This window comes from Rhinoraja longicauda, chromosome 12, assembly GCF_053455715.1.
Source record: "Rhinoraja longicauda isolate Sanriku21f chromosome 12, sRhiLon1.1, whole genome shotgun sequence".
NCBI lineage: Eukaryota > Metazoa > Chordata > Chondrichthyes > Rajiformes > Arhynchobatidae > Rhinoraja > Rhinoraja longicauda.
This window is the reverse complement of record NC_135964.1, coordinates 35,623,943-35,650,863: the sequence shown is the minus strand read 5'-3', so window position 1 is coordinate 35,650,863 and position 26,921 is coordinate 35,623,943. Positions and strand designations below refer to the sequence as shown.

The 26,921-nt window shown below is 38.3% G+C and overlaps 1 protein-coding gene across 6 annotated transcripts in view; it reads left to right on the top strand.

The window, feature by feature from the left end:
* Positions 1 to 26,921, top strand: part of LOC144598906 (uncharacterized) — a 39,997-nt gene that overhangs the window by 8,387 nt on the left and 4,689 nt on the right. For 4 of the 6 annotated variants that reach the window (XR_013547929.1, XR_013547928.1, XM_078409475.1 and 1 more), the window contains exons 3-11: positions 5 to 201; positions 2,897 to 2,986; positions 5,961 to 6,035; positions 6,618 to 6,722; positions 11,931 to 12,477; positions 15,436 to 15,639; positions 16,195 to 16,316; positions 17,853 to 18,060; positions 21,936 to 22,139. Coding sequence is in view for 4 of the 6 variants with exons in the window: in XM_078409475.1 (XP_078265601.1) it covers positions 5 to 201; positions 2,897 to 2,986; positions 5,961 to 6,035; positions 6,618 to 6,722; positions 11,931 to 12,477; positions 15,436 to 15,639; positions 16,195 to 16,316; positions 17,853 to 18,060; positions 21,936 to 22,139 (1,752 nt within the window). In the remaining 2 variants the exon portion in view is untranslated. The remainder of the gene's footprint in view (positions 1 to 4; positions 202 to 2,896; positions 2,987 to 5,960; positions 6,036 to 6,617; positions 6,723 to 11,930; positions 12,478 to 15,435; positions 15,640 to 16,194; positions 16,317 to 17,852; positions 18,061 to 21,935; positions 22,140 to 26,921) is intronic. The other 2 variants (XM_078409477.1, XM_078409479.1) reach the window with 2 other exon arrangements.

Genomic DNA, 26,921 nt, shown 5'->3' with positions numbered 1-26,921 from the left:
TTAGTACAGCAATCAGGAGCAGAAGGTGAACCAGATGATCCCGGCATGAATACCAATGAGTCAGCAGGAAACCTGCCGCAGGTTCGTCTACCAAAGAGGAATGATACTTCAACTGACATGGCATCGCATGAGACTACACGCACTGGAGAATACAGCTACGTTTATAGGCCAAAAAGAAGGAAAATCACAGTCCGTAATGCAGTATGTGTCACTACCTCATGAGGAAGGAAGTGGTTGGGGAAAGTCTTAATTCAAATTATCAAATAATTCAAAAATCATTAGTAATATAAAGAGCAAAGTAGAACTTTAATGTCTATTGTGTCAATGCATTGGATTCATACTTTGCTAATGCTGGCTACTGATGAAAGCAATTTCAGTGAGATTGTTTTAAAAAAAATGGAATTCTTCACCTGTGGGTGACTGAACTATCATGTTCAGAGTGTGATTGCATCATTGAGCATATCATTGTATGTATATATGCTGTCATTTGTTCAGAAAAAGGTGTTTGTGTTTCAAAGTGTTTGTTCTGGCATGTAGGTGGTTCCTGCTAGGTTGCTCCTTGTGTTCTGTTGTAGCTTCATCATATTCTGTTGTAGCTACATCAAGATGTTATAACATGAAATGGATGGGTCTTATCTTTTTCCATTTCTTATCTTCCTGTGGCAACGACAAGGTCAGAAATTATTATAGCTGATAACACCCAATGAATGCTTGATCCTGGATAAATGTGGATGGTATTTGTTCTCCTCACTTTAAAAGGGATTATCCAGGTGTGTGCATGTAATGAGGACCACAGGATTCATCCTCTTTGGTTCAGTCTGCCAGATTTATATTTTGTCTTTGTCTATGCTTTGCTACACTGTGTTACTGGTGAACAGCCCTGGTCCAAAAAAAAAGCGACAATACTGCCTGTGGAGGAACTGTGACCCACCTGATGATAACATAATTCTAAATGTTGCCATGCGAGAAGTCATCTGCTTAGACCAGCAGCTTACAAGTTTTTCAGCTGTCAAGATGCTCTTGCATTATATTTAAATTGGTGCATTTTTCATTTTAATGTGGGGAGAAAGCAAGATTTTTCTTGTGGATGATATTTGTACAGAACAATAATCTTTTCTCTTGCTTATACAGTGCCCTTCATAATGTTTGGGTCAAAGATCCATCATTTATTTATTTGCCTCTGTGCTCCACAATTTGAGATTTGTAATAGAAAAAAAATCACATGTGGTTAAAGTGCACATTGTCAGATTTTATTAAAGGCCATATTTATACATTTTGGTTTCACCATGTAGTAATTACAGCTGTGTTTATACATAGTCCCCCCATTTCAGGGGACCATATTGTTTGGGACACATGGCTTCACAGGCGTTTGTAACTGCTCAGGTATGTTTAATTGCCTCCTTAAAGCAGGTGTAAGAGAGCTCTCAGCATTTAGTCTTTCCTCCATCACCTTTGGAAACTTTTATTGCTGTTTATCAACATGAGGACTAAATGTGTGCCAATGAAAGTCAAAGAAGCCATTATGAGACTGAGAAACAAGAATAAAACTGTTAGAGACATCAGCAAAACCTTAGGATTACCCAAATCAACTGTTTGGAACATCATTAAGAAGAAAGAGAGCACTGGTGAGCTTACTAATCGCAAAGGGACTGGCAGGTCAAGGAAGACATCCACAGCTGATAACAGAATAATTCTCTCTATAATAAAGAAAAATCCCCAAACAGCTGTCCGACAGATCAGAAACACTCTTCAGGAGTCAGGTATGGATTTGTCAATGACCACTCTCCGCAGAAGACATCATGAACAGAAATACAGAGGCTACACTGCAAACCACTGGTTAGCTGCAAAAATAGGATGGCCAGGTTAGTTTGCCAAGAAGTACTTAAAAGAGCAACCACAGTTCTGGATAAAGGTCTTGTGGACAAATCAGACGAAGATTAACTTATCTCAGAGTGATGGCAAGAGCAAAATATGGAGGAGAGAAGGAACTGCCCAAAATCCAAAGCATACCACCTTATCTGTGAAACACGGTGGTGGGGGTGTTATGGCCTGGGCATGTATGGCTGTTGAAGGTGCTGGCTCACATCTTCGTTGAAGGTGCTGGCTCACATCTTCATTGAAAATACAACTGCTGATGGTGGTAGCATAATGAATTCTGAAGTGTATAGACGCATCCTATCTGCTCAAGTTCAAACAAATGCCTCAAAACTCATTGGCCGGTGGTTCATTCTACAGCAAGACAATCACAATCACAATAATACTTTTTTCGCCAAGGATGTTTTACAAAATACGAGGAATTTCATTTGCCAATGATCCCAAACATACTGCTAACGCAACAAAGGAGTTTTTCAAAAATAAAAAATGATCAATTCTCGAATGGCCAAGTCAATCACACGATTTGAACCCAATTGAGCATGCCTTTTATATGCTGAAGAGAAAACTGAAGGGGATTAGCCCCCAAAACAAGCATAAACTAAAGATGGCTGCAATACAGGCCTGGCAGAGCATTACCAGAGAAGACACCCCGCAACTGGTGATGTCCATGAATCGCAGACTTCAAGCAGTCATTGCATGCAAAGGATATGCAACAAAATACTAAACGTGACTACTTTCATTTACATGACATTGCTGTGTCCCAAACATTATGGTGGCCTGAAATGGGGGAACTATGTATAAATACTGCTGTAATTTCTACATGGTGAAACCAAAATGTATAAAAAAGGTTTTTATTAAAATCTGACAATGTGCACTTTAACCACATGTGATTTTTTTTTAATTACAAATCTCAAATTGTGAAGTACAGAGACAAATAAATAAATGATGGCTCTTTGTCCCAAACATTATGGAGGGCACTATCTATACTTCCTGCTAAATATTTTGCACATATTATCTTCAGCCTCAGATGAGAATAAGAGATGCTGGTGATTATGGTGACTATGAAGAAAATGGTGACTTTGTTTATGACTACAGTGCAGACTATGAATGCGTGAGTAATCATAATTTTATTGTCTTTGGATGTGATACACTTGCCTTTTATATCACGTAGTACATACAACCAATGTACTTAAAGGAAATAGTTTTAAATTTAAAAAAACAAACTATTCATGTCATGCCTACATGGTCTTTGATTATAAAATTTAAAAAAAACTATTTTGGAAGATTTAATTATTTCATTTCCTTTATAAAGCTTAATTATTCTATGCCACCTGTTGCATGTTTTTTCTGATCTAAAGAGCAGCAAGTGAATTTAATGGATTTTAGTCGGCTGCTTTGGATCTATAAAGGGGCATGTTTTGGTGATTCACTCTCCTCTTTCATCGCCTCTTCCCTTATTCAGATCAAATAACTGATTATGCAGCGAATAATTTTGGTTACACATGTCTCACCATCACTTAAATGTCCCATTTCTTTGCATTGAGCTGTTATGTCTATGATGCAAGGTATCTGAATTCTTTTTTTTTTTACTGCCTGTGTTGCTATCCATTTAACTGTTTGTCCCACACAGCTGGAAATGCTTTAATTCCCAATATGACGAATACAATTTGGTAGATGTGAAAATCCAATTTTAGTATTTTAGATTGTCAAGTATTGTTTTTCTAGTTACATTTTTGCTATGTAGTGCAATCTGTCCAATGTGGCAGATAATTAATCTGGCTCCAAGTCGGTGTTAAGTGAACCAACAGCCTAAGCAGACATAAGGTCCAGTATTAATGCATATGTGTATAAATATGATACTGGGACATAGAAGCGTGACATAGACACCCAAAAATTAATTGTTGTAAAAACCAATGCAAACACATTTATTTACAAGTTTGACAATCGTCTGACTCTATCAAAAAGAAAGAAAGATAGTTCCGCAAACGCAAGTAGTTTTTTCAGGTAATTTAAAATTTACCATAAAAGTGTTAACGTACATAACATGGTGTCTCAATGGCATTTTATTGCAATGGTAGAACTTCTTTTTTCTAATTCATTAAAGTGTAGTTATACATCCTATCCGTGGCGGTCCACAATGAAATTGGACAGTAAACCAATTTATTTACCGTCAGGCCATTTGACATGTAGATTGGAGGTAACAGTTTGACAGCGTGGGAATTTTCGCGATGTTTTTGGCCTCCGCCATTACATGTAAAGTGGGCTCCAAACCCAAATATTCAACCCAGAAACCAGATATGCATCTCCCTTACATTTTCAAAGAATGCCCACTCACTTTTCACAAAAATCCACATAACCACTTAAAAAAAATTAAAAATTAATACAGCTCTTAGTAAACTGGAAGTAAATCCGGTTTATTCCTTGTTACAGTGAAGCTTGGTTTTTAAGTAACCCATACAAGGTGTTATAGTTCAAAACTCTCAAGTACTTACCGACTTGTCAGTGATTTCAGCGAAAGTTAGGACTCGGAGAAGCATTGACAGCGTGGGAATTTTCGCGACGTTTCAGAAGACGCGGTAATCTCGACCTGGGGTAATATTTCCCCCAAAATACATTTAAAATACAAACAAAATCTTACCTTTCAAAACGCAAACAAAATGGTGTCCGATGGGCAGCTTTCATTAGGAAGATAGCGCTGGACAATTGAACGTCTCCTGTATTTAACCAGCAGACGCTCCGAAGACACGAAGAGTCATCAGGCTGCAGCACCGTCAGCAGAAAACTGACAAACTACACTTACACTTACTTATAAAATGTTTTTATGAGTTGAACAGACTTATAGACATGTTCCCAATGTTGGGGGAGTCCAGAACCAGGGGCCACAGTTTAAGAATAAGGGGTAGGCCATTTAGAATGGAGATGAGGAAAAGCTTTTCCAGTCAGAGAGTTGTAAATCAGAGAGTTCCAGTCAGAGAGTTGTAAATCTATAAAATGTTTTTATAAGTTGACAAATCCACCAGACATGAAAACAGCGGGTTAATGATGCCTGCTTATGTACGTAACGATTTGGACACGGAGAACAAAGTAAGCACATTATGTCTCGTTTGCTTTAAAGTATGTTGAGTTAAGAATTTTTGGACATATATTTTTTACTTGGCTTGAGCATCATAGAAACAAATGAATATCGATCCGAAAAATATTCATTTTTCATGATTTCCAACGGCATCTTACGTACTTAACTCTCAGGACACGATGAGTTACGTACATGAGCATGATATTTTTTACTCTCCCAAATGAATATGTGCAACTAATTTCTCCAAGCAAAGTCGGGTTTGGAAAGGCATATCAAAGGTCCTAAAAAAAAAATTGTTTAGACAAATGTAGGCCATTACGATACGTATATATTTTCACATAAGTTATGATGTGTAAAAAATGTCACATTTTTGTGTCCAATTATGGGTCAAAATCAAAAACAAATGTTAATTTTACAACAGTTGAAGAAAGTCTGGAACCATAAGTTTATATTATGTATTACATGGCTATATGAAGTACCACATACAAGCAAAACTTTCCCATCAAGTAAACAGAATATACTTTTACAGACAAATGAAAATAACATTAAAAAATCTCTCCAGTATCATATTTTTATACATATATAAACTAAGGTTCTCCATGTTTTGGGTGAACCCTGACTATTCCATGTCTCTTGTCATCTCCCGTACAACACATTTGGCATCATGTGTAGTTGAATGATGTGTAAATTCTTCAGCTCTCATTGCTCTGTTCCAATTGGTGGTCCAATGGAAATTATTCATTAATATCTTGGGGGAATCATGGCATAAATTGAAAGTTACAAAGAATTTACTGGTGTTTAGGGGATAAGCTTTTGTGCATATACAGAGAGATACAAGGAACTGCAGATACTGGAATCTTGAGCAAAACACAGTGTTGAAGTAACTGAGCAGGTCAGGCAGCAATCAGCTGAGTTACTCCAACACATTGCGTTTTGTATATATATTCAGGTGTAACCCAGCATTTACATTTTATACAATTGCAATGAACCAATTTGTATTTTTTCTCTACAGGCAAGTGATATGTCAGACGGTTCTTATGTTACAGATCAGCAGAGGACTTTAGTGGAGATTCTTAATTACTGTCAGGTAACTGCAATGCCAGTGATAATCTGAGCTCCTTGTACAATTCTTTTGTTTTTTACTCGTTTGATCTTTAATCTTTTGTTCCCGATACACAAAAAAGAGTGAATCTAAGAAACTGAAAATCTGTTAATGCACAGAGAGTGTGCATCCCTGGTCAATGATGTGATGATTATGATCTTGAAATTCTATCACGTAGTATAATATCATTAAAAAATAAGTAATACCCGGAACCTGCACACAGTTGACACATGCTTGCCATGGGTTAGTTAAAAAGAGCCCATCTGAACAAGGTCCCAGTTGTGGAGCCTGTCACGGAGGACCTACTTCATAGAGGTCCCCTTCTCCTCTTGAGATGACTCACCATGTAATTATGCTCGTGTAAATCGTGATGTAACCTTGAAGGTAACGGGGATCAAATCTTGACTATTCATAAATGAAAATTGGTCCAACTTCTCCATTCTCTCTCAATAGTTTTTAATTCTACTAAGGTGAAGACTACTGATACCATGCATTTCTATTATTTTTGAAAAAATAAGTCAAGTCTCTGTTGCTATTCTGACAAACTTCTCTTCCCTTTTCTGTCAGGTAATGTATGCCGCCATCCAGAGACTGGACAAGAAATTTGATGTTCTGCATCGTCGAGTCACAGAGATGAACCAGGGAAGAACGAAGCCCATGTTTTTCAAGCCGGTGAGTATTGGTGTTATCAGCCTTAGTAGTAAGGTGTGATGCATATACCACTACTGAAATTGTCAAATAATTTCTAAAAATCTACAAGAAAGGTGTAGAAGCTGTAAAACTAAGGCAAAAACAGAAATTGTTGGGGTTAGATGGCTTCCTAAATGGGAGTAACCACAGACACAAGGGACTAAGGAAAATGAAGCTAAAAATATTTAGGTAGTTCCCGGTATCAGTAATTCTGTGGTGAACTGAAGTGAAGAGCTTTGCTATCCTCTGCTCTTCCTCATTGACAGAGTTGTGACATAAATCTGATGCCACTCGATTGCTTTGCCAGTATCTATGGAGCCTTGACCTGAGTTTGAGATATTGTGGTTCTGTAAAAAATTAGGAAATCGATATAAGAAAGCCTCATGCAGAATCTTAACTCAAAATGTAGACCATCCATAAATTTGCATCTTTGCTCCATAAATGCTGCTCAACTACCTGAGTTCCTTCCCAAGATGTTTTCTTTTTGCTTGCCATAAAATCCTTGGGTTGGTGTCGATGGTAGAGAAGGGTGAAATTCTTCAGTGACTGCAATGCTAACCTGGTGTGCAAGTAACAAACACTAGTTCTGCTTCCTTTCCAACATTCAATATCCTTGAGGTTATTAGATTCAAAACGCAAGAAAACAATCAGCACATACCTTTCTCACACAATTAAAATGAGCCGTGAAAAAAATTATGGCTGGTCAGAATCACAATGGGAGTGAATTTAAATTTGACATGGATTAAAAGTCATTATCGTTCAAATGTTTAAGCTTTCAAAAATTTTGAACAGCCTGTTATTTTTTTTTCTTTCTAAAGTTGAGAGTGCATCTTTCAACATAAATCTAGGTCTCAATAAAATAAGTAGCTAGGGCACAGATCCTGACGCCAGGATCATTTACATCATTGCTTCTTAAATTATTTCAGTCATTCACCCTTGAATCTTTATCACAAAATTTCATTCACCTACGACTAAATTTTCTTATGTTTTTTGGTAATTTTCGTTTTAATCTCCCTTGTATATAATTTTATATATAATTTATTTTGTCGCATGAGCAAAAAACATAAATCAACTAATTTCTTGTGTGTTTATTTTATTCAACTTTTTGAACATCCTAAAAATATGTAAAGAAAACTAGGCGAGGAAAAAAAAAGTTTAATTACCACTGGAGTTGGAAAATCATTCTATTAGAATGATAAAAAACTATTCCAACGTCTACACAGTGGGCTTCAGCCCCATCTTATCCTTTCGGGCTTTGATTACTTGGAAAAGTAATCTTTTCTTGGAAAACTAGCTCAAAAACCCATGGAGTATGTGATTTAATATATTAGTATTCAACTAATATAGCTTTCTGTATCTCTTCCCGACGAAAGCTCACAATGCCACCAAATAACAACTTGCCATATTTGGTATACCTCTCTCCAGAAACTGGCTCTTCCAAACCCAGATATATTTTTTAAGTTGTGCATGTGTACTGACATGTTTATGTCACATGCAGGCTCAAAACATCATCACAACATTGTCTGTTGCTCAGTTCTGAATATCTGGTGCCCTCCCATTCTCCCAACTAGGAGTGACAAAAAAACTAAGAACAGAAAAATTATTAGAATTTTTCTAGTTTACATAAAGTAAAGTTAGTAAACAACTGTCTTAGAACTTAGAATTAGATTCTTAGAAACAATGCTTTCTTGTGTATGTTTACCGCAAATAAATGACAAGCAGTATACTTCTACACTTATCATCAATGACAAGGATGTTCCTGTACTCCTGTGACAAGCTTCTCAAACTGAGGTTCAATTTCCTTCTCCAAAGCAACCCTCATTACCGAATCAACATACTGAAGTGAATTGCGTTTTTTGGATTTCAATTCTACCAAGGTCGAAAATCTTTGTTCAGACAGGAAAGATGGTGTCATCATTACTCGTGGTTGAAGGGCCTTCAAGGCAATTGACTTGTATTCAGGGAAAGCACGTAATCCAATCCAATAGTCTCCATAGTAGGAGTACATCTCAAAAGATGATTTTTGAGTGAAGTCAGAATGAAGCTCCATCAACACTTCTGACATTTCCCCCAAATCTGCTCACTTGATGTGGCTGGTGATAAAAGGATTAACTATCCACATCTGATTTTCCAAGTCCTGTAGATGCTTCTGAGGAAAATATGTTTCAAAATTTTTAGACAGCGACTGCAGATGGTCGGAAATGATGTCCTTCAGTGTTTTCTCCAGATCAGGTTGCTTTTCTTCCCACTCACACTCGTTGAGGAAGCTTTTCAAATGTGGGAAATTGGAGAAATTGCCTTTGCGAATGTTAATATGCCACATGGTGCTCTTCATTTTCATGGCTTCTATTTTCCCAAGGACATCGAAGATATCACCTCCTTTACTTTGAAGTGACAAGTTGAGCCGATTCAAATGTTCAAAAATAGAAGTCATGTAACACAATTTGGCCAGCCAAAAATCATTGTTGAAATGCATTGCTTTCACGTCACCTTGCTCAGTAAACAAATACAGACAGTTCATTCTTCAGGGACAGTACTCTTTCAAGGACTCTTCCACATGACAACCATTGAACCTCAGAATGCAGGAGGAGAATCATGTGATCTGCAGACATATCCTTGCATAGCTCTGAAAACAGCCAACATTTTTTTGCTTGTGGGCGAATAGCATTGACAATTTTCACCACATCTTGCAACAATTCTTCCAGCTCATTTTTCTGGTCATTGCAACAAGTGTTCCGTTTTCCTGGCAGCCAGTGCTTCTCGATGTAAACAACAATGTAAAAAGGTGCAATTATGCGATTTTTCTTTGATGTGAGTGGTGGCTCCTTTATGTTTCCCCATCATGGCTGCAGCACCACATTTGCTCCAAGATAAATTTTCATTTTCCATGAATTAGTCAAGCTTGGAGAAAATAAATTCACTTGTAGTTTGCTCTCCAACTGGCAAGCAAAAGAGATAATGCTCAACAATTTTTCCCAAGCTTTATTCCGGGAAACGACAATACACAATGAGTAGGAAAGAAAACTGCAGATGCTGGATTAAATCAAAGATAGACACAAGATGCTGGAGTAACTCAGCGGGTCAGGCGGCATCTCTGGAGAGAAGGAATGGGTGACGTTTCGGGTTGAGACCCTTCTTCAGACTGATGAGTTGTGCATTGTTTTTATTGTCCGTAGTTTCATCAAACTGCAGAGCGAAAAATGGTGCTTCCAACAGTTTCGCCATCAGCTGATGTTTCAGATCTTCAGCAATCATAGTAGATCAAAGTTTCATTGTGTCATTGGACAAAGGAATTTGCACTACTTTATCTTGCTTTCCACCAAGTAGTAGATTGGCAACGATTTCAAACATGGTTTGACAACTTTCTCAGCCTCTGTGAACGGCTTTTTTTCTTTCATGAGCACATGTGCTATTTGAAGAGAGGCAAGAAGAGTTTTTTTAGTCGCAGTGTCATTCTTTACCATCAACTGGAAGAAATTCTGCTGCTTCCGCAAATACGAGTGTTTTTGAAAAACTGTATGAACTTGTTTTGATGATTGCTATGCTTTGTTCTTAAATGAGTGTAACTTTGAAGGAGCCAGGCACTGGTTACTATATTTTACACTGCAAAACATGCACTGAGTTGAGGGAGTAGGGCTTGTTAGTTAATCTTGGGGAAGGAAAAAGCCATACTTGATATATTCTTCATTCCACTTTCTTGTCTTGAGGAGAGGGTACTTTGGTCCTGGTATTTTCTCTTGAGATTAAGTTTTTCCTTGCCCGTATCATTAACAGAGTCATCATCTGTAACATACGTAACTGCATTTTTAAGTTCGTTATCCTCAGTTTCTTGTCACCCTTCACAAGTGACTTGTCTCCTGAACATACCTCCTCTTGAGTCCTGTTCGTTTCACTTTCAGAAATTAACTACTTTCTCCTGCACACTCTTCCTCTAGAGCTGGTTTCTTTAGGTACTTCAACAAAAACATAATGTCTTATTCTGCAAATCAAACTCACAAAATACTGAAGTCGCTAGAATAGAAAATGCAGAATATCACTACAAGAAAATGGCACAATCTAACTTTAGATTGCCTAAAAACGGGGCTCAAATCTCCTTAATATAGCTAATATTCATGTGGCTTGATGCAAGTAAGTGCTGGTAGATTGAAGTACAGTAAATATATATAGAATTCTAGTTCTAGCAGAAAAGTAGCTAAATTGGCAACACAAAGTAAAGTTACAGTTCGACAATTGCCAACGGGCGATCCTCCAGTGTTGCCATTTATAAATTTATGATCCCACTAGTTTGTCTGGTCTTCCCTAAAAGGTTATGTTATAGTAAATTTGGGAAATATCCTGCTGCTTTGAAATTAGAAAACCATATGTAGAGAGAAAAAAACATATCAAATTTCCAGCTCCACTGCCATTAAAACCAATAAGAGCTTACTAACCACTTGAATGGCAATGCCTTTTTTAAGTATAGAAAAAAATATATAAATATCTGAATAAATGGAGTCATTCACCCTTCATTCACCCCTCTAGTTTCATTCACCCCAAAAATAATTTAATTCACTCTTGGGTGAACCATTCACCAGTTTAAGAAGCACTGATTTACATGACTAGCGTACCGCATGGCAGAAATATCTACAAACAGGTAATGGAAACGGATCAGTATTAAGTATTCTGCTTCCTGTTCATTCCCTACCTATGATGCAGCATCCATTAATAAAATTATAAATCATTTTCAGTATTACTGTTTAGCAAAGATTAAATGGTCATAGATCATAAGGAATGACATGCCCATCGGCCCATTAAGTATACTCTGCCATTCAATCATGGCTGATCTATCTCTCCCTCCTAACCCCGTTCTCCTGCCTTCTCCCCATAACCTCTGACACCTGTACTAATCAAGAATCTATCTAAATCTATCTCTGCTTTAAAAATATCCATTGACGGCCTCCAATGGGAGGGATGGGAGTCTTCAGTACAGAGGGCAAGTTCAGTAAAACTGTGATAATTTGATTTCTGGCTGTTTTGGAAATCATGAAGGTTCGGTATCAGGCTCACAGGATGCTGATTCCCATACTCCCTTTTAACATGCCAGGGCCTCCATTCCTGTGCTCCATTGAACCGTACCTTTTTCGATGAACCTGGTATTGTTTTACTTATCTTTTTCTTTTCAATCTCATCAATTCTAATTGCAATTTGCAGAGACTTATGGCAATGCCATATGGAAAAACACATCAGATGCCACTTAACAAAATGAAAATACACAAACCAATGGAAAGAGAAATGAGGATCCGGGTGCCTCCACCTGATCGAGGGCTTTGTTCTTCCCCACTCAGGATACGAGTTGAGAAAGAGCCATTAAATGTTTCGGTTCCAAGCCAAGCTGTCCGATCGTTGACCAATCCACAGACGATGTACAGTTGTACACGAGGAACAAGCCCACCTCTGCCAACTATTCAATCTGTCCAATCTTTACAAGATCCAGCAATGCAGGGCTCAGGCACGGCTATTGGGATTTCTGACTTTGTCCCTGGGAAAGCGATTGTTGAGCAAGACACAAGGGTACCAAAGCCGTTAGGCAGTATCGACTCAGTGAGACCCACAAGTAGGCTATATCAAGATGGATGTAGTTCCAGAGATAGAGAAACATTTGTTAATGCAAATATTACAAATGGAACTAAGCAGCAAAACAACTTTTCTGAACATTTGTCCTCTGTTCCTTCATCAAGTGCAACCAATGTCAATTCCGGTGAGTTATCATCATTTACTAAATATGTTTTTATTTGAACACGCACTTAAATGTTTGGACATAGACATGTTATAGTCTTAAGGCTAATTGCATGAATTTTTAACCTCAAACCCTGTAATGAAACTACATTTGTATGGTTAATTTTTAAATATCACAAAATCTGTTTTCTTTTTCAGACTTGTATATAAAACCTTGTTTATAGTAATTGGTTTATAATTTATTATTGTCGCGTGTGCTGAGATACAGTGAAAAACTCTTTTTGTGTACTATCCAATCAAGTCATTCTTCCTCCTCTCCGGTGCACTGGTTTAGCAGAGGCTGGGCTTGTTGGCAACCTCTCCGGGCTTGTTCTCGTTGCTGTGGCCCGCCGGGAGGCCACCTTTGGCTGTGAATGTTTTTGTGGCTGGGAAAGTTATACTTTTGAGAAGGGAACGTCTCGAAGTGGTTATCTTTGGAACATTTAATGGAAGTATGTAAAAATATATATGAAAAGTTTGGTCAGGAAGGACTTCTTTTTCTTGTCATAAGACGCCAATAAGCAGGTAACATAAATGTAAATCTACTTGGAGTTTAAAATGGTGATGCAGAAAGAAATTCACATTGCATTAAATCTCCCAGAAGGAACCTTGGACTGAAGATTGACAGCTGAGAGGTGGATTTATTTTTTTTTGGCAGCTAATAGGTAATAGAGTGTGCAGAGCAATTCTCCATCATTTACACCTTTTTTATATTTTACACACACACTGAAAAAGATAATGAACCAATTATGCATTTGCTATAAGCACTAAAATGCAAGAGTGCAATAGTCCTAATACAACAGGTTAATAGCATCTTCTAAGGAATAATAAGATCCAGTTTTTGGCACAGTTGGTGAATTCACTTTTTTAATATAAAATTATCCTACCAAATCTACTGGAAGACCCATTGGGCCTGTTAAGCCTTTCAATTAAGTAAGGCAAGAGTATCTGATCTATTTTCTAGCCATCTCTTCACATCTCTTAACCATGATTCCCATGTATGCAAAAATATCCCTGCCTTGAGTAAGCTTAATGATTCATTGTTCTCTGGTGTCGGGCATAGACAATGAGAAGAGAGTGAGGAAAAAAAATTATCTTCCCAGTTTTAAGCGGTTGACTGGTCAATCTCCTTATTCTGATACTACAGTTACTAATTCTAAACTCCCCACACCAGGGGAAACGTTCTTGATATCTATTCTCTCATATCCCTTCACATTCTTCTCATTCTTCTGTTTTATATTCCCTGATCCCAACTTCACTGCATTGTCCTGAAAGGGAGAAAACAATCCCTTAAATAAGGTCTTTGAATGTTTACACACTATGCCACGTTTGGACTCAAAAGCCCTGTTAAAGTTGCAGTGAGAATTATTTATCCTTGTAATCAAAAATCAAAACAAAACTGTAGGTGCTAGGAATTGGTAATAAAATCTGATAATTTGCGAAACATTCAACCAGTCAGACAGCATCCGTGGAAAGAGAAATAGAATTTAAGTTTTAGGTGGAAGATCCTTTCATTAAGAAAGCGAGAAGTAAAATATTTTTAAAGTTAGAGAATGGTTAGGATAAACGAAAAATCTATGATGGGATGAGGCCAGTTTGCCCTGGTGATTCCAGTATCTATGGTGCCATCTTGGCTAATGATGACTGTTTTACAGAGAGGAAGGAAACAAATAAAGGGCCATGTTAAAGCTGTGTACTGCTCTTCGGCGCTGTTGCTAAATCCAAAACTGAAAGTATGCTGGAAATATCCAGCACATCAGAAAGGAAGAAAAACAAAAATATATTATGGATGGATAAACTCACAGCAGTATATTACATTTTCTTCATTTCATCTTCTTCCCATCAACCATCAGTTTCTTGAAGCACCTGCACATCCCTATGTCAGCAGTTTGGACTTTGTTTTGGTCGCGCATTGTACCTTGGGTTGCACTGTTATGGTCTGGTTACCTAGTATTACTGATAATTTATTGCTTAGCACATATTTATTTGTGTGTTGTTATGATAATGTGCCTGTAAAGCTGCAGCAGGTAAGAATCTCATTGTTCCATACCTGCTGCAGATGACAATTAAACGCACTTAAGTTTTCCTTTGTAGGCTTCTCACCAAACTTGGATTGTTGGAACAAAATGTATGTGCTGCATGTTGACTGTAAGGTTCCTAGGCAATAAATTTGTCCCCATGGTAATTTAGCACATAATTGCTTCTAAATTGTGGTTAATTATTCATGTTCTTCATTCCACGGTTACACTGTGGGACTGTCTTGGGCCATCTGTGATAGCTCCAACAGAGGCACTAAACTGGTCCTGTTGTTACTTTTGAACAGTTTTGAACAGTTTGGTTTCCTTACTGCAATGAAGGAGGTCATTTCCCACTAACTTTCCATCAACTGCCCAGAGATTCTACTATTTGCACACACAAAGGAATAAATTGCTGCACCCAATTCATCCCTTAACCAGCATGTCTTTGGGATGCGAGAGGAAACCAGAGAACCTGGAGGAAACCCATGTGATGACAGGGAGAACTTGCAAACTTGGGTTGCTGGAATGCGAGGAAGCAGCTCCAGCATTTGCGGTACTGTGCTCTGCAGGACGGGTCAGTTCTGAAACTTCTCCCAGTCTGTTTTAGAAGTCATTAAAGATCAATGACTTGATCAGAAGCTCAAACAGAAACAGAAGCTGCTTACCATTGACACAGGGCAGTGATGCTAAAAAAACTGAAGATTGAATCCGATCAGTCTCCGCTGCCCAAGAATAAAATGGTTATAACATTATAATAAGCTAAGATAACAATATAAGAATAGGCTAAATATGTGGGTTTTAATGGTAAAGTGAGGATAGATGTTCCTTTCTCCTGGCCTGTCTATTATGGCTTGATTAAGTGAAGATGTTTTAAAAAGATTTTTGCTACATGTTTAACCCACCTATGACTGTTGAAATTGCAGACTATCTAGGTGACCCAAGACGGAATATAAAGGTGCCTGCAGCCTTTTTGATGAAAGCCCGTGAAAAAAACAAGCCCAAGTACGCAGCACGCTACCTCGTTCGAATGCTGTTCCCTCGAGATGTGCTGATGTGTAGTAAGATGGAAGGTGACCAAGCTCGAGGAATCAAACCCCTAGACCCCAATTGGGTCACTGGTTTACGAGGTAAGTGTTTCTCTGAGTGATAGACGGTTAATTAACCTCTTGAGATATTTAAGTTTGTATCTTTACACATGTTATTAAATATAAAAGGCCTTTGCATATGAGGTGCAGCATGTAGTTTGCCTGTTTTGGGACTGAATTGGTAGTCAGAATCCAATTACGAAGTTTTGATTTTTGAAAAATTGACCTATTTGCTCATGGCTTTGAACAGTAATGTTTTAGTGTATAACATTTTAATGCTCTTTTCTTCCTGACTTCCCAAGAGATTCATTTAATAAACTAGAGCATTTTAATGTCTGGAAAAAGTAATTGACCTGTTTCCTCTTCATCGCCATTTCCAATGATAAATTATGTGCTAATGCCAGGTCATGTATATGTATATGGATATGTTCCTGATTCATTGTAAGCCATTTTTAAACAATACTTATAAACAAATTATATTATAACTTTGGATATGAAATAAAGAGAAATATTGCATGCTTTTGATGTAGGGGTACAAGTTTACAACAAATTTTAGTTTTCTCTTTTAAAATTGAATCTTTATTTCTTTTTGCCTAGAATTCCTTTGTACATATTTCCCCAAGTTTGATCTGAATAAGGAAGGCAAAGATTGGAAGACTTGCACCATCAGTGTGAATTCCATGATACGCAGCCTACGTTGTGAAATCCAAAGAGGAGCAGTAAGTCGAGTCAATAGTGAATAGATACATTATGGGGAGGTGCACATCAGCTTGAGCGTAAAGTGAATCTATGTGGACAAAATGTTTGAAAACAAGTGCACCAAAAAAAATGGGGGAACAGGGAAATTTTTGAACAGCTGAAATAATTCCTAAAATGGGACAGTAGATAAAAATTCAATTTATATCTGGTGTTAACCTATTCAGACAAAGATATTGCGATGTAATTTAAAAAATCTCTCAGCCGGTGCAGCCAATGAACATACCAACATGCCTTTTGGGATGTAGGAGAAAACTGCAACAGCCAGGGGAATACCAGTGTTGCTGGACATTTCCGTACAAGATGTCAAAGAAAAACAACCATCTTTTTTTAATCCTTGTGGTAAATGGAATGGTTGTATTGTATAGGAAATGAATTATGGTGATTATTACTTAAGCCTATCATACCCATAAAGCAGCATTTTGAAATGTTAGTGATATGTCTGATGGAGTTGATTGGCAATTTTAGTTCCATATTAAGTTGGAGATTTCCCAGTTGGCCACAGAAACAGAAGAAAAACAGTTAATATTGGGGGCGGAATAACTTGGAGTGCTGGAGTAACTCAGCGGGTCAGGCAGCATCTCTGGAAAAAATGGATAGATGACGTTTCTGGTCGGGACCCTTCAGATTGTTGATATTAGGGTTGTATTAAAATAAATAAATGATTCTTCCAGGTATTTGCTAAAATTCAGAATAGAGCAATGGTAATGCAATTTTTGTGTGTGTGTTTCTTTTCAGATTGCATGGCAAATTATTAGATTATCTGTTTTCTCCCTGCGAGTAGTTAATATTTAATATGCCAATTTCTAGAATCTAAATTATAACATGTCAAATTATCAAAATAATTAAATTGTAGCAGACAAGGTGACCTATAATAAAATCTTGGTATTCAAACACTCAGTGACCAAATATTATCTGGGAAAATAATAGTGAGCACAATCGTCAATGTGTAATTAATCCTGCAATTTGTGACAGCAGGAGATGCTCATGTAATGTGTCAAAGTTATTGGATAATTTTCATCAACCTGAATTTTAAAATATTTCTGTGTTTTACACAATTCTGTCATGTACAGAAAGTTTGGGAAGGATATAGCATTAAAAGGAATGTGTTTGGTTCTACAGCACAACTCGGGCTCTCTTGCACAGACTGAAAACAATTGAAACTCTAAATTTTAATTTTCTGCAAGTAGTAAACTCTGCTTAAAGTGTATAATGTCATCTCTGATTGCTAGAATTAGATTATTATCAATGCTTACCTGACATCCTTTTCAGGGGCGAATGGCCTAATTCTGCTCCTACAACTTATGAACTTGCATACATCTACGTAATGGAACTTCTCCATGTAGAATTGTTTATTGTGTTTTGTGTATTTAGCAATGTATTTGGTTTTGAGCGCTTCATTAGTTGAGCACAAATCTGTTTTTAAAATACAGGTCATGTGAGAATAAATGCAATTTGAACATGGTTTTTTTCTGTTCCCCATTGTTTCTGGTCATTAGGACATCACGGATGATAATGATAAAGCTTTGGGACATGAAGGAGCACAGGTGTGTGTAAATCTGGATTCCGATGGAGAAGATGAACAGATCTGTTCAGAAAAACTTGAAGAACCCAAAATTACTTCAGCACTACAACAACAGGAATGGCAGCAGCAGAACATCACTGCTGTACCGAAGAAAGATAGGCATAATGCTTTTGAACCTAAAGGTGTGGAGAATTACTTATTTTATTATTTTAACCAGTAGTTTCATGAGCTATTGAAATTTCTGCATTGTCACAAATTGTTCATTAGGTCAATTGTTCAAAATTATTATCATTAACGTGCTTGATATCTGCAGGTATTTTACTTAAAAGGGAATCTCTAAGAACTAATCTAAATATTATGACTAAATATAATTTTTGCATTATCATAACTTTTTAAAAATAAACTCCTCCTTTGAATCTGGATCTAGTGTCAAGATACTGATTCAGAAAATATATTATCATGGCAGAACAGAATTTAACAACAGCAGTTGCTGCTGATGTAATCCCCTGATTTCTCAGCCTGCATTTGTGATTCGTGTTGAAGTAACACCACTTTGCTGAGAAAGAAACGTGTTTACATGAATCCAACAATCTGTGTGCAAGAACTTCCTGTTTCTGATGTTGGTTCCAGTGAGGGAGGAGTTCAAGAAGATTGCTGGCATTTAGCAGCACCACTATCATGGGGCTGGCTAAGCAAAGAATTGCATTAGAAAACAAACCCACCATATCCAATCTCTCCCTGTAACTAAAGCCCTACAATCCAGGCAACTTCCTGATGAATCCTCTCTGCCCACTCTCCAATGCAACCACATCCTTCCTACACTGTGGCAACCAGAACTGCACACAATACTCTGAGGTCTAGCCAGTGTTTTGTAAAGTTAAAATATAACATCCCAATTTTAATATTCTATGCCCTGATTATTTATAAAGGAAAGCATTCACCTCTTCTGCTTGTTTTTACCACTTTTGGGAAACTTTAGACGAACCCCAAGTTCCCTCTGTCCATCAGCATTGCTCAGCACTAGTCCATTTACTGTGCATACTGTGTCCCCATTTGATTTCCCAAAATTCTTCATCTCACACTTTTCAGGAATAAATTCCATCTGTCAACACGCCATCCGACTTTCTATCTGATCATTTGTGTCATCTTAAAATTTACTAATCATTTCTCCTACATTTGTACCCAAGTCATTAATGTACATCACAAACAACAAGGGTCCTGCCACTGATCCATGAGGGAAGCCACAGGTCATGGACTTCCATTCAGAAAAGCATATTTCCACCATTATCTTCTGCCTTCTAACACCAAGCCAATTTTGGGTCCAATTAGCCAGCTCAACTTGGATCCCATGTGCTTTAACCAGCTGGACCATCATGCCACCCAGGAACTTGTCAAACGCCTTACTGAAGTCCATTAAGTCAATGACCACCAGCCTATCTACATCATTCTAGTGCGTTATCTCCTCAAAAAACGTAATCAAATTAACACGGGCAGAATTTTTTCTGCACAAGGCCACATTGATTATCTCTGATCAGCCTTTCCAAATGTACAGATATCATATTCCTTAACATTTTCTCCAATAATCTCCCTATCACCGATGTAAAGTAGACCACACTGAGGTCCAGTTATCAACTCCTGTACATCGTCAAGACCAAGCGCAGGCTCGGCGATCGTTTCGCTGAACACCTCTGCTCAGTCCGCCTTAACCTACATGATCTCGCGGTTGCTCATCACTTTAATTCCCCCTCCCATTCCCAATCTGATCTTTCTGTCCTGGGCCACCTCCATTGTCAGAGTGAGGCCTGGCGCAAATTGGAGAAACAGCACCTCATATTTCGCTTGGGTAGCTTACACCCCAGCGGTATGAACTGACTTCTCTCACTTCAAATAGCCCTTGCTTTCCCTCTCTCTCCATCCCCTCCCCCTTCCCTGTTCTCCCACCTGTCTTACTGTTTCCAACTATATTCTATTTCTGTCCCGCCCACTCCCCTAACATCAGTCTGAAGAAGGATCTCGACCCAAAACGTCACCCATTCCTTCTCTGCCTGTGCCGCTGAGTTACTCCAGCATTTTGTGTCTACCCACACTGAAGTTGTTGGCTTATCCCTCCTTTCCCAAGGTAAATTAACTACCTTGCAGGCACCACGCAGCTCACCAGTAATTCAAAAAAAACACGAATCTCCATCAAGGCCCCAGCTACCTCCTTTCTCGTTCACATTTCAATCTGGGATATATCTGTCTGCGGATTTATCAACCCTAATGCGTCCCATAACATCTAACAACATCTCCTTTATATTAAGCCCCATCACAGCAAGAGATTTCCAAAAGGACAGAGAATTACTTCAATGATTTCCTAAAAATTCTAAAAAAAAAACATGTAACATTCCTGTTGACCCGGTAGTCCCTGATCCAAGATCACTCAGACGGTCAATGAAGCATCTGGAAAGGCTCCAGACAGTGTCAGTCTGTCTACTTAGGAAGTCAGGAGTAATTAGAAGGTGCATGCAAGATTCCAAGCAATCCATCTACCTGGCCTGTTGAGCTCTATATGTCTCACATGTGGCAGATTCTGCATAACATTGATCATACACCTTAGAACCAGAGAACTGTAGTGGGAGCATCTTCAACTCTGGATGACTATGAAGATTTATACTGTACAATGGTATAAAAAATGCTGTGCTTGCCCACTTCAGCTCCTCCTGAATCCATAATCTCAACGATCAGGAGAGACAAGGGCAATGGTGTACTACCCGTTGGGGTTCACCTCCAAATTGCACACCATCCTGATTAGAAAATGGATCTGTGTTTCTTCATCATCGTAGGCCCTAATCCCTAAAACTACCAACCCGACAACATTTTCATTGGAAAAACTGCAGCAGGGGTCACCACCAACACTTCCAAAAGGGTGGACAATAACTGCAGGCCTTGCCTGTGATTCCAACATCACAAAAAAGGCCCTTCAAAGTGTGTGTATTGCGGTTGAGCCCTTGAAATACAAATAAATAGCATTTTCATCTTCTATTTTCATCTCTCCAAATATCTAACCCATTTGCTGCTCATCAGAAGGTTCAAGAATACTAACATTCAATAAATCAATTGGAGTTTTTTCAGGATAAGACTAAGAATGGAGGTAAAGTGGAATGAGCAGATGCAAATCTGGATTTCCAAATGACACTTGTTAATATACCTCATAATGAATAGCTGTTTGAAATAAGTGGTCATGCAGCAGTGGTAATGTCTTGGCATGAATAGAAGACAGATGAGCAATAAATGCAGATGCAAGAAACTGCAGATGTTGCAATCTTAAGCAAAACACAAAATGCAGAAGGAACTCTATCTCTGATAAATACACCTTTTTTTCTGGGCGGTGGGTCATTTGCTAAAAATAATTCAAATTACTGTGACATTAACAAATATCAGTGTAGAGAGTTTAGCTGTCCAGGAACATCGAGCAATTACCGTTTAGCATCCCAGTAATTCAAAATCTTTTTCGCTGAAGTGCTGCACCTCATTTCAAACGCACGGTTTATTGAATTGGAGATAATCTATTGAACAAATGGAAAGTTATTTTGCCTGTGTCCTCCACTGAAGAACCATAGTTACTTTATGCTTGTTCAAGTTGTAGTTTGGAGATGTTGCTTGCCATTCACCCACTGAAGTGAATAAAGCAGGCATATAGTCCACATGTTGATAGACAGTTACATGGATAGGACAGGTTTGGAGTGATATGGACCAAACGCAGGTGGGACTAGTGTGGCTGGGACATTGTTGGCCGGTATGGGCAAGTTGGGCCAAAGAGCCTGTTTCCACACTGTATCACTCTATGACTCTAACATTCTCCTTGACCAATTTCAAATCATTAAGAACAAATAAATAACGAGTTTAACTCATTTATTCCTTGTGCTTTAACAAGACGCGTTCAATTTACAAATGAGCTGTTAAGAAATTTAAAGTGGCTGCATTAGTCATTATACTTTGTGTGATCAATATAGGTAAGTAATTACACGTTTGTGTGGGTGATTTTTTAACCGTAACTTTAACAATTTTTCCTCACTAGAAACTCTTGGTAATCCAGCTCGACAAGTCCAAGTCCCATACTCTGCGATGTACGTTTCAAAGCAAAAAACAAGACCAGAGCTGGCAGCCCGATGTCTAGTTCGACATCTGTTTCCTGAGGAGGTGCTGGTCAGAAGCAATGTGTATGGAAATTTTGATCGGGGCATTACTCCTTTAGACAGAAACAAAATCGGTGCTATTCGAGGTATTTAATCAATATGATTTAAATTTTCTATGGAGGTCTGTAAAAAGCGATGGCAGTATTGATTGTGCTTAGTTACTGACATATCTGTATCAAATACAAAATATTACGAAATTCAAAATATTTGGAGTTCCTTTCCATTTAAGGTTTTGTTTTCCATTGCTTGTCCCATCAACTTGTGTTGCAGTTGGTTAGCGGTTCTCTGGCATTTGCCAGGCTAGGTTAGGTCTGTTTTCACTGAAGGAGACATGATTGTAGTATATAAACCTATGAGCAGTATAGATAGGATAGGCTGCAGGAAAGTTTTCCCCTGTAAAACTAGAGGCCATATATTAATGTTTATTTGTAAGAGATTTAAAGGAGATCTGATGGGGACCTTCTTTACACAGAGAGTGGTTGAAGCAAGTCACTGATAGCATTTAAGAAGTATCTGGATGAGCACTTGAATCACATAGATTGCGGGAAATTTTTTCCTTTGCATTCTATTTTTCATTTGTTTCCATTTTCCAAATGTCAAGAGAATTTTTTTGCTGCCAGTTTATAACTAATTGGAAGATTTGAATGAGCCAGAAAGATAAACGTAGAACATAGAACATTACAGCACAGAAACAGACCCTTCGACCCATAATGTTGCACTAAACATGATGTTAAGTTAAACTAGTCTCCTCTGCCCAATTGTGATTCAATGTCCCTCCATTCCCTGCATATTTATGTGCTTGGCTAAAAGCCTTTTTAGATTTCACCATTGTTTCAGCTTCCACTACCACCACTGGCAGTGCATTCTAGCACAAACCAATCTTCTGACTATCTACCCTATCTCTGCCTCTCATAATTTTATATACTTCTATCAGGTCACCCCTCAGCCTCTAGCGCTCTAGAGAAAATAATTCAAACTTTTCCAACCTCTCCTTGAAGCTAATATTTTATGATTCAGGCATAATACTGGTAAACTTCTTCTGCACACTCTCCAAAGCCTCCACATCTTTTCTGCAATGGGGCAACAAGAAGTGTACGCCAAATACGACCTAACCAAAGCTTTATGAAGCTGCAACACGACTCTGATTCCTGACCAATTGAAAACAAGCATATGCATTCTTTACCAATCTTATCTACTTGTGTTGTTACACTAAGATGCTTTATGGGATTATTTTCTTTCCACTCTCATTTGGAGTGAACCCAAGCTCTCTCAATTTTTCTGTAAAAGCACTTGATATCACAATCACAATAATACTTTATTAGCCAAGTATGTGTTGCAGCATACGAGGAACTTCATTTGCCATACAGTCATAACAATAAAAAGCAACAGGACACACAAAATACATTTCAACATGAACATCCACTGCAGTGACTCCTCCACATTCCTCACTGATGGAAGGCGAAAAAAAGTAAATCTCTCCCTCTGTCCTCCAGCGATCGGGGGCCTCTAACTTTCCGTTGACGGGACGATCTTGACTTCCATAGCCGGCGGTGGGTCTTCCTCATCGGGGCAATCTAGCTCCTGCATGGGGGGAGGGGATTTCAACTCCCCCGTGCCAGGCGATCGGACCCTGGGTCGGGGCTATCAAACGTCGTGCAGCTTTTGGAGCTCCCGACCGGTCTCAACCCAAGACTGCGAGCTCCGCGATGTTAAAGGCCATGTTGGAGCGTTGAGCCAAGGGATCGCACGCTCAGATGGTAAGTCCGTGCCCGGAGGGGACTTAAAATCAGTCCCAGGCAAGGCCTCCAGCTCCATGATGTTAGGCCGTAGAGCGACAGGAGATACGATCCGGAAAGCAATCACATCCTCGCAAGGTAAGAGATTGAAAAAAAGTTGCCCCTGACCCCCTCCCCACCCCCACATAAAACAAATCAGAGAACATTTACACCAACTTTTAAAACCTACCAAAAATATAAAAAAGAGTTTGAAAAGGACAGACAGACTGTAGGCAAGGCAGCCATCGTGCGGCATCCCCTGGTAATATCTTCCAGAGGTGGAGAAATAATATAAGTAGATTTCTTTTAAAAGATCAAACAAATGAAATTAATTAAACTACTTTTGCACAAAACAGTATATTTTTATATTTGCACCCAAATCTGCCTTGTGCTTTGAAAGAGAAAAATCATTAAGAAAAATCAAATGTTAAATGAATGTTATCAATGAATACTTAATATAGAGTGAAATTAGTTAAGTGGTAATTTACTGGCTCTGAGGTCACATTCCTATACATGAACAAGATTCTTGTTCGTAATTTTAAAAAAATCAACCATGATAGACTTGGGTAGGAAAATAACTGCAGATGCTGGTACAAATCGGAGGTATCACAAAATACTGGAGTAACTCAGCAGGTTAGGCAGCATCTAGGAGAGAGGGAATGGGTGACGTTTCGGGTCGAGACCCTTCTGATAGACTTAGGAATCATTTATTCCCCAGCTAAGTTAAAAAGAACCATTGCATTGGGCCTAAGTGACTGTGCCTTTTAGATTTTATAGTTTGACATTGACCTTTAGGGGTGGGGTTGGATGCATAATAAGTTTGTCCATGAATTTCTCTTTAAAATAAAATGTATTTTGTATTACATCCTCAATAAATGTGAATCTTACAAATGCAGAAATAAAAGTTGCATATGTGAGAAAATGCAGTTGATCCAAAATCACATTTGAAAACACATGTTTCGATTGTAGAACAGGTTTAATTTTTTAAAACTTGGGTTTTGGTCCATTGAAGACTTGTAAAGCTAGCCATCCAAGGAAACAGGAATCTCTTTGGATCTAAGAACATTTTATATTAGATGCTTTCACAGATGATTTGAGTCCTGAAAGGATCAGACTGTTCATCAGAGGTTTTGGTCTTGACATTTGGAAAATGTTATCTTTCAAGGTCATGTGACACTAAGAACGGCTTCTATCATATTTTGGCAATTACTTTCCATTATTAAATTCAGATTTTGTTTTAATCATGTTGTTTTATAAAATCTAGCTTTATGAGTTCATTGAATGAAGAATGAAACCACCTTTACTGGGGTGCAAAAAAATGTAGGAGCGAGTCAATAGCTTTTACTCATGAAAAATATTCAGTAGATCAGGTACGTGCCTGACCCTTGTCGCCATCCTACCTCCATGAGTTTATTTGTTCTCTCTGAAGCTTGTTTCTTGAGAACCTGCAGTTGATTAGTTAAATGAGGTTTATTTCAGACAGTTGAGACCATATTTGGGATATTTTATACAAATTGCATTTACATTTCAATGCACCTAAAGCTTTGACCAGAAGGGACTATGGCATTGTCATTATTACATAGAAACATAGAAAATAGGTGCAGGAGGAGGCCACTCGGCCCTTCGAGCCAGCACCGCCATTCATTGTGATCATGGCTGATCATCCACAATCAATAACCCGTGCCTGCCTTCTCCCGGTATCCCTTGATTCCACTAGCCCCTGGAGCTCTATCTAAGTCTTTCTTAAATCCATCCAGTGATTTAGCCTCCACTGTCCTCTGTGGCAGAGAATTCCACAAATTCACAACTCTCTGGGTGAAAAAGCTCCTCACCTCAGTTTTAAATGGCCTCCCCTTTATTCTTAGATGTGGCCCCTGGTTCTGAATTCGCCCAACGTTGAGAACATTTTTCCTGCATCTAGCTTGTCCAGTCCTTATATAATTCTATATGTCTCTATAAGATCCCCTCTCATCCTTCTGTCTTGAATAATTATAAACAAGTTTAATTTCTGTTGGTGCCTTTTTAGAGTGCTAATACGTACAGCTTCTGCACATTATTGAATGATTAGTTGTTTCATCTGATGGTAAAACTTTTAAATAATTCTACAACTAAGCACCTCCTAAATTTGGTAAGCATGAATTGAGTTTGTTAATTCTGCCTGAATTATGATCATTTTGGATCAAATAAAATGTCCTGTAGACAGCAAATATTGTACCCATGCAAAATATTGCGTTGCTTTCATATTCTAACAGTTCTCAAAATATCCTTAATTTTAAACCGGATGTTTTGAATGCAATTTTTAACATGACTGTGATAAAATCGTAAAGTGTATTCAAAACAAAGGTGGGAGAAAAGATTTGTTTATCTTTGATATTACATGCGCAGAGATGGTAGTTATACATTCAAGATCTTATTTACATTTACACTACTTTGGATCTGGAGTACATCATCCTGATTATTTTATAAAGTTTCAAGTCCTGGTGTGAAAGTCTGCGGCTGCACCATCTTAGAAACAGTCTTAAAAATCAGGCAAATATCAGCCTGTGTGTGTGCACCAATGTGCTGTGCACCATTGAATGCCCTTGTGTAGGTCCAGGCAGGGCCGTCATTACAGCATTATGGGCCCCGGGCAAAGCAGTGTACTGGGGCCCCTACGACAACTACTCACAGGAATAAAAATGTAAATGGTCGATAAAATTAAACATATAAGCTCGTGGGGCCCCGGGCAAGTGCCCATCAGGCCCATGCGTTAAGACGGCCCTGGGTCCAGGTGACTGTCCATTAGCCTTTCAGATGCATGGAGGATCCAGAGGAAAAATCTCAGACTTTGTGGAGCTTGTAATAAACTACATGTTATGCTTTCCAATTGAATTTTATCAAGCGTGTACGTGAACTTTCTGCTGTGCACAGATTTTTTAGACCCTGGTAGTTTATAATAGGGAAAACTATTTGCCTTAGCAGTGTTTAAGCTCTACATTGTCCCATCCTACAGCCACCCTGTCCTCTTGCCTTTTTGTTTTTTCATTATTCATCCATTTGTAGTGTTGATTCTGGCATGGCATTTTCTATGCTGTCAATGGTTCTCGTTTCAAT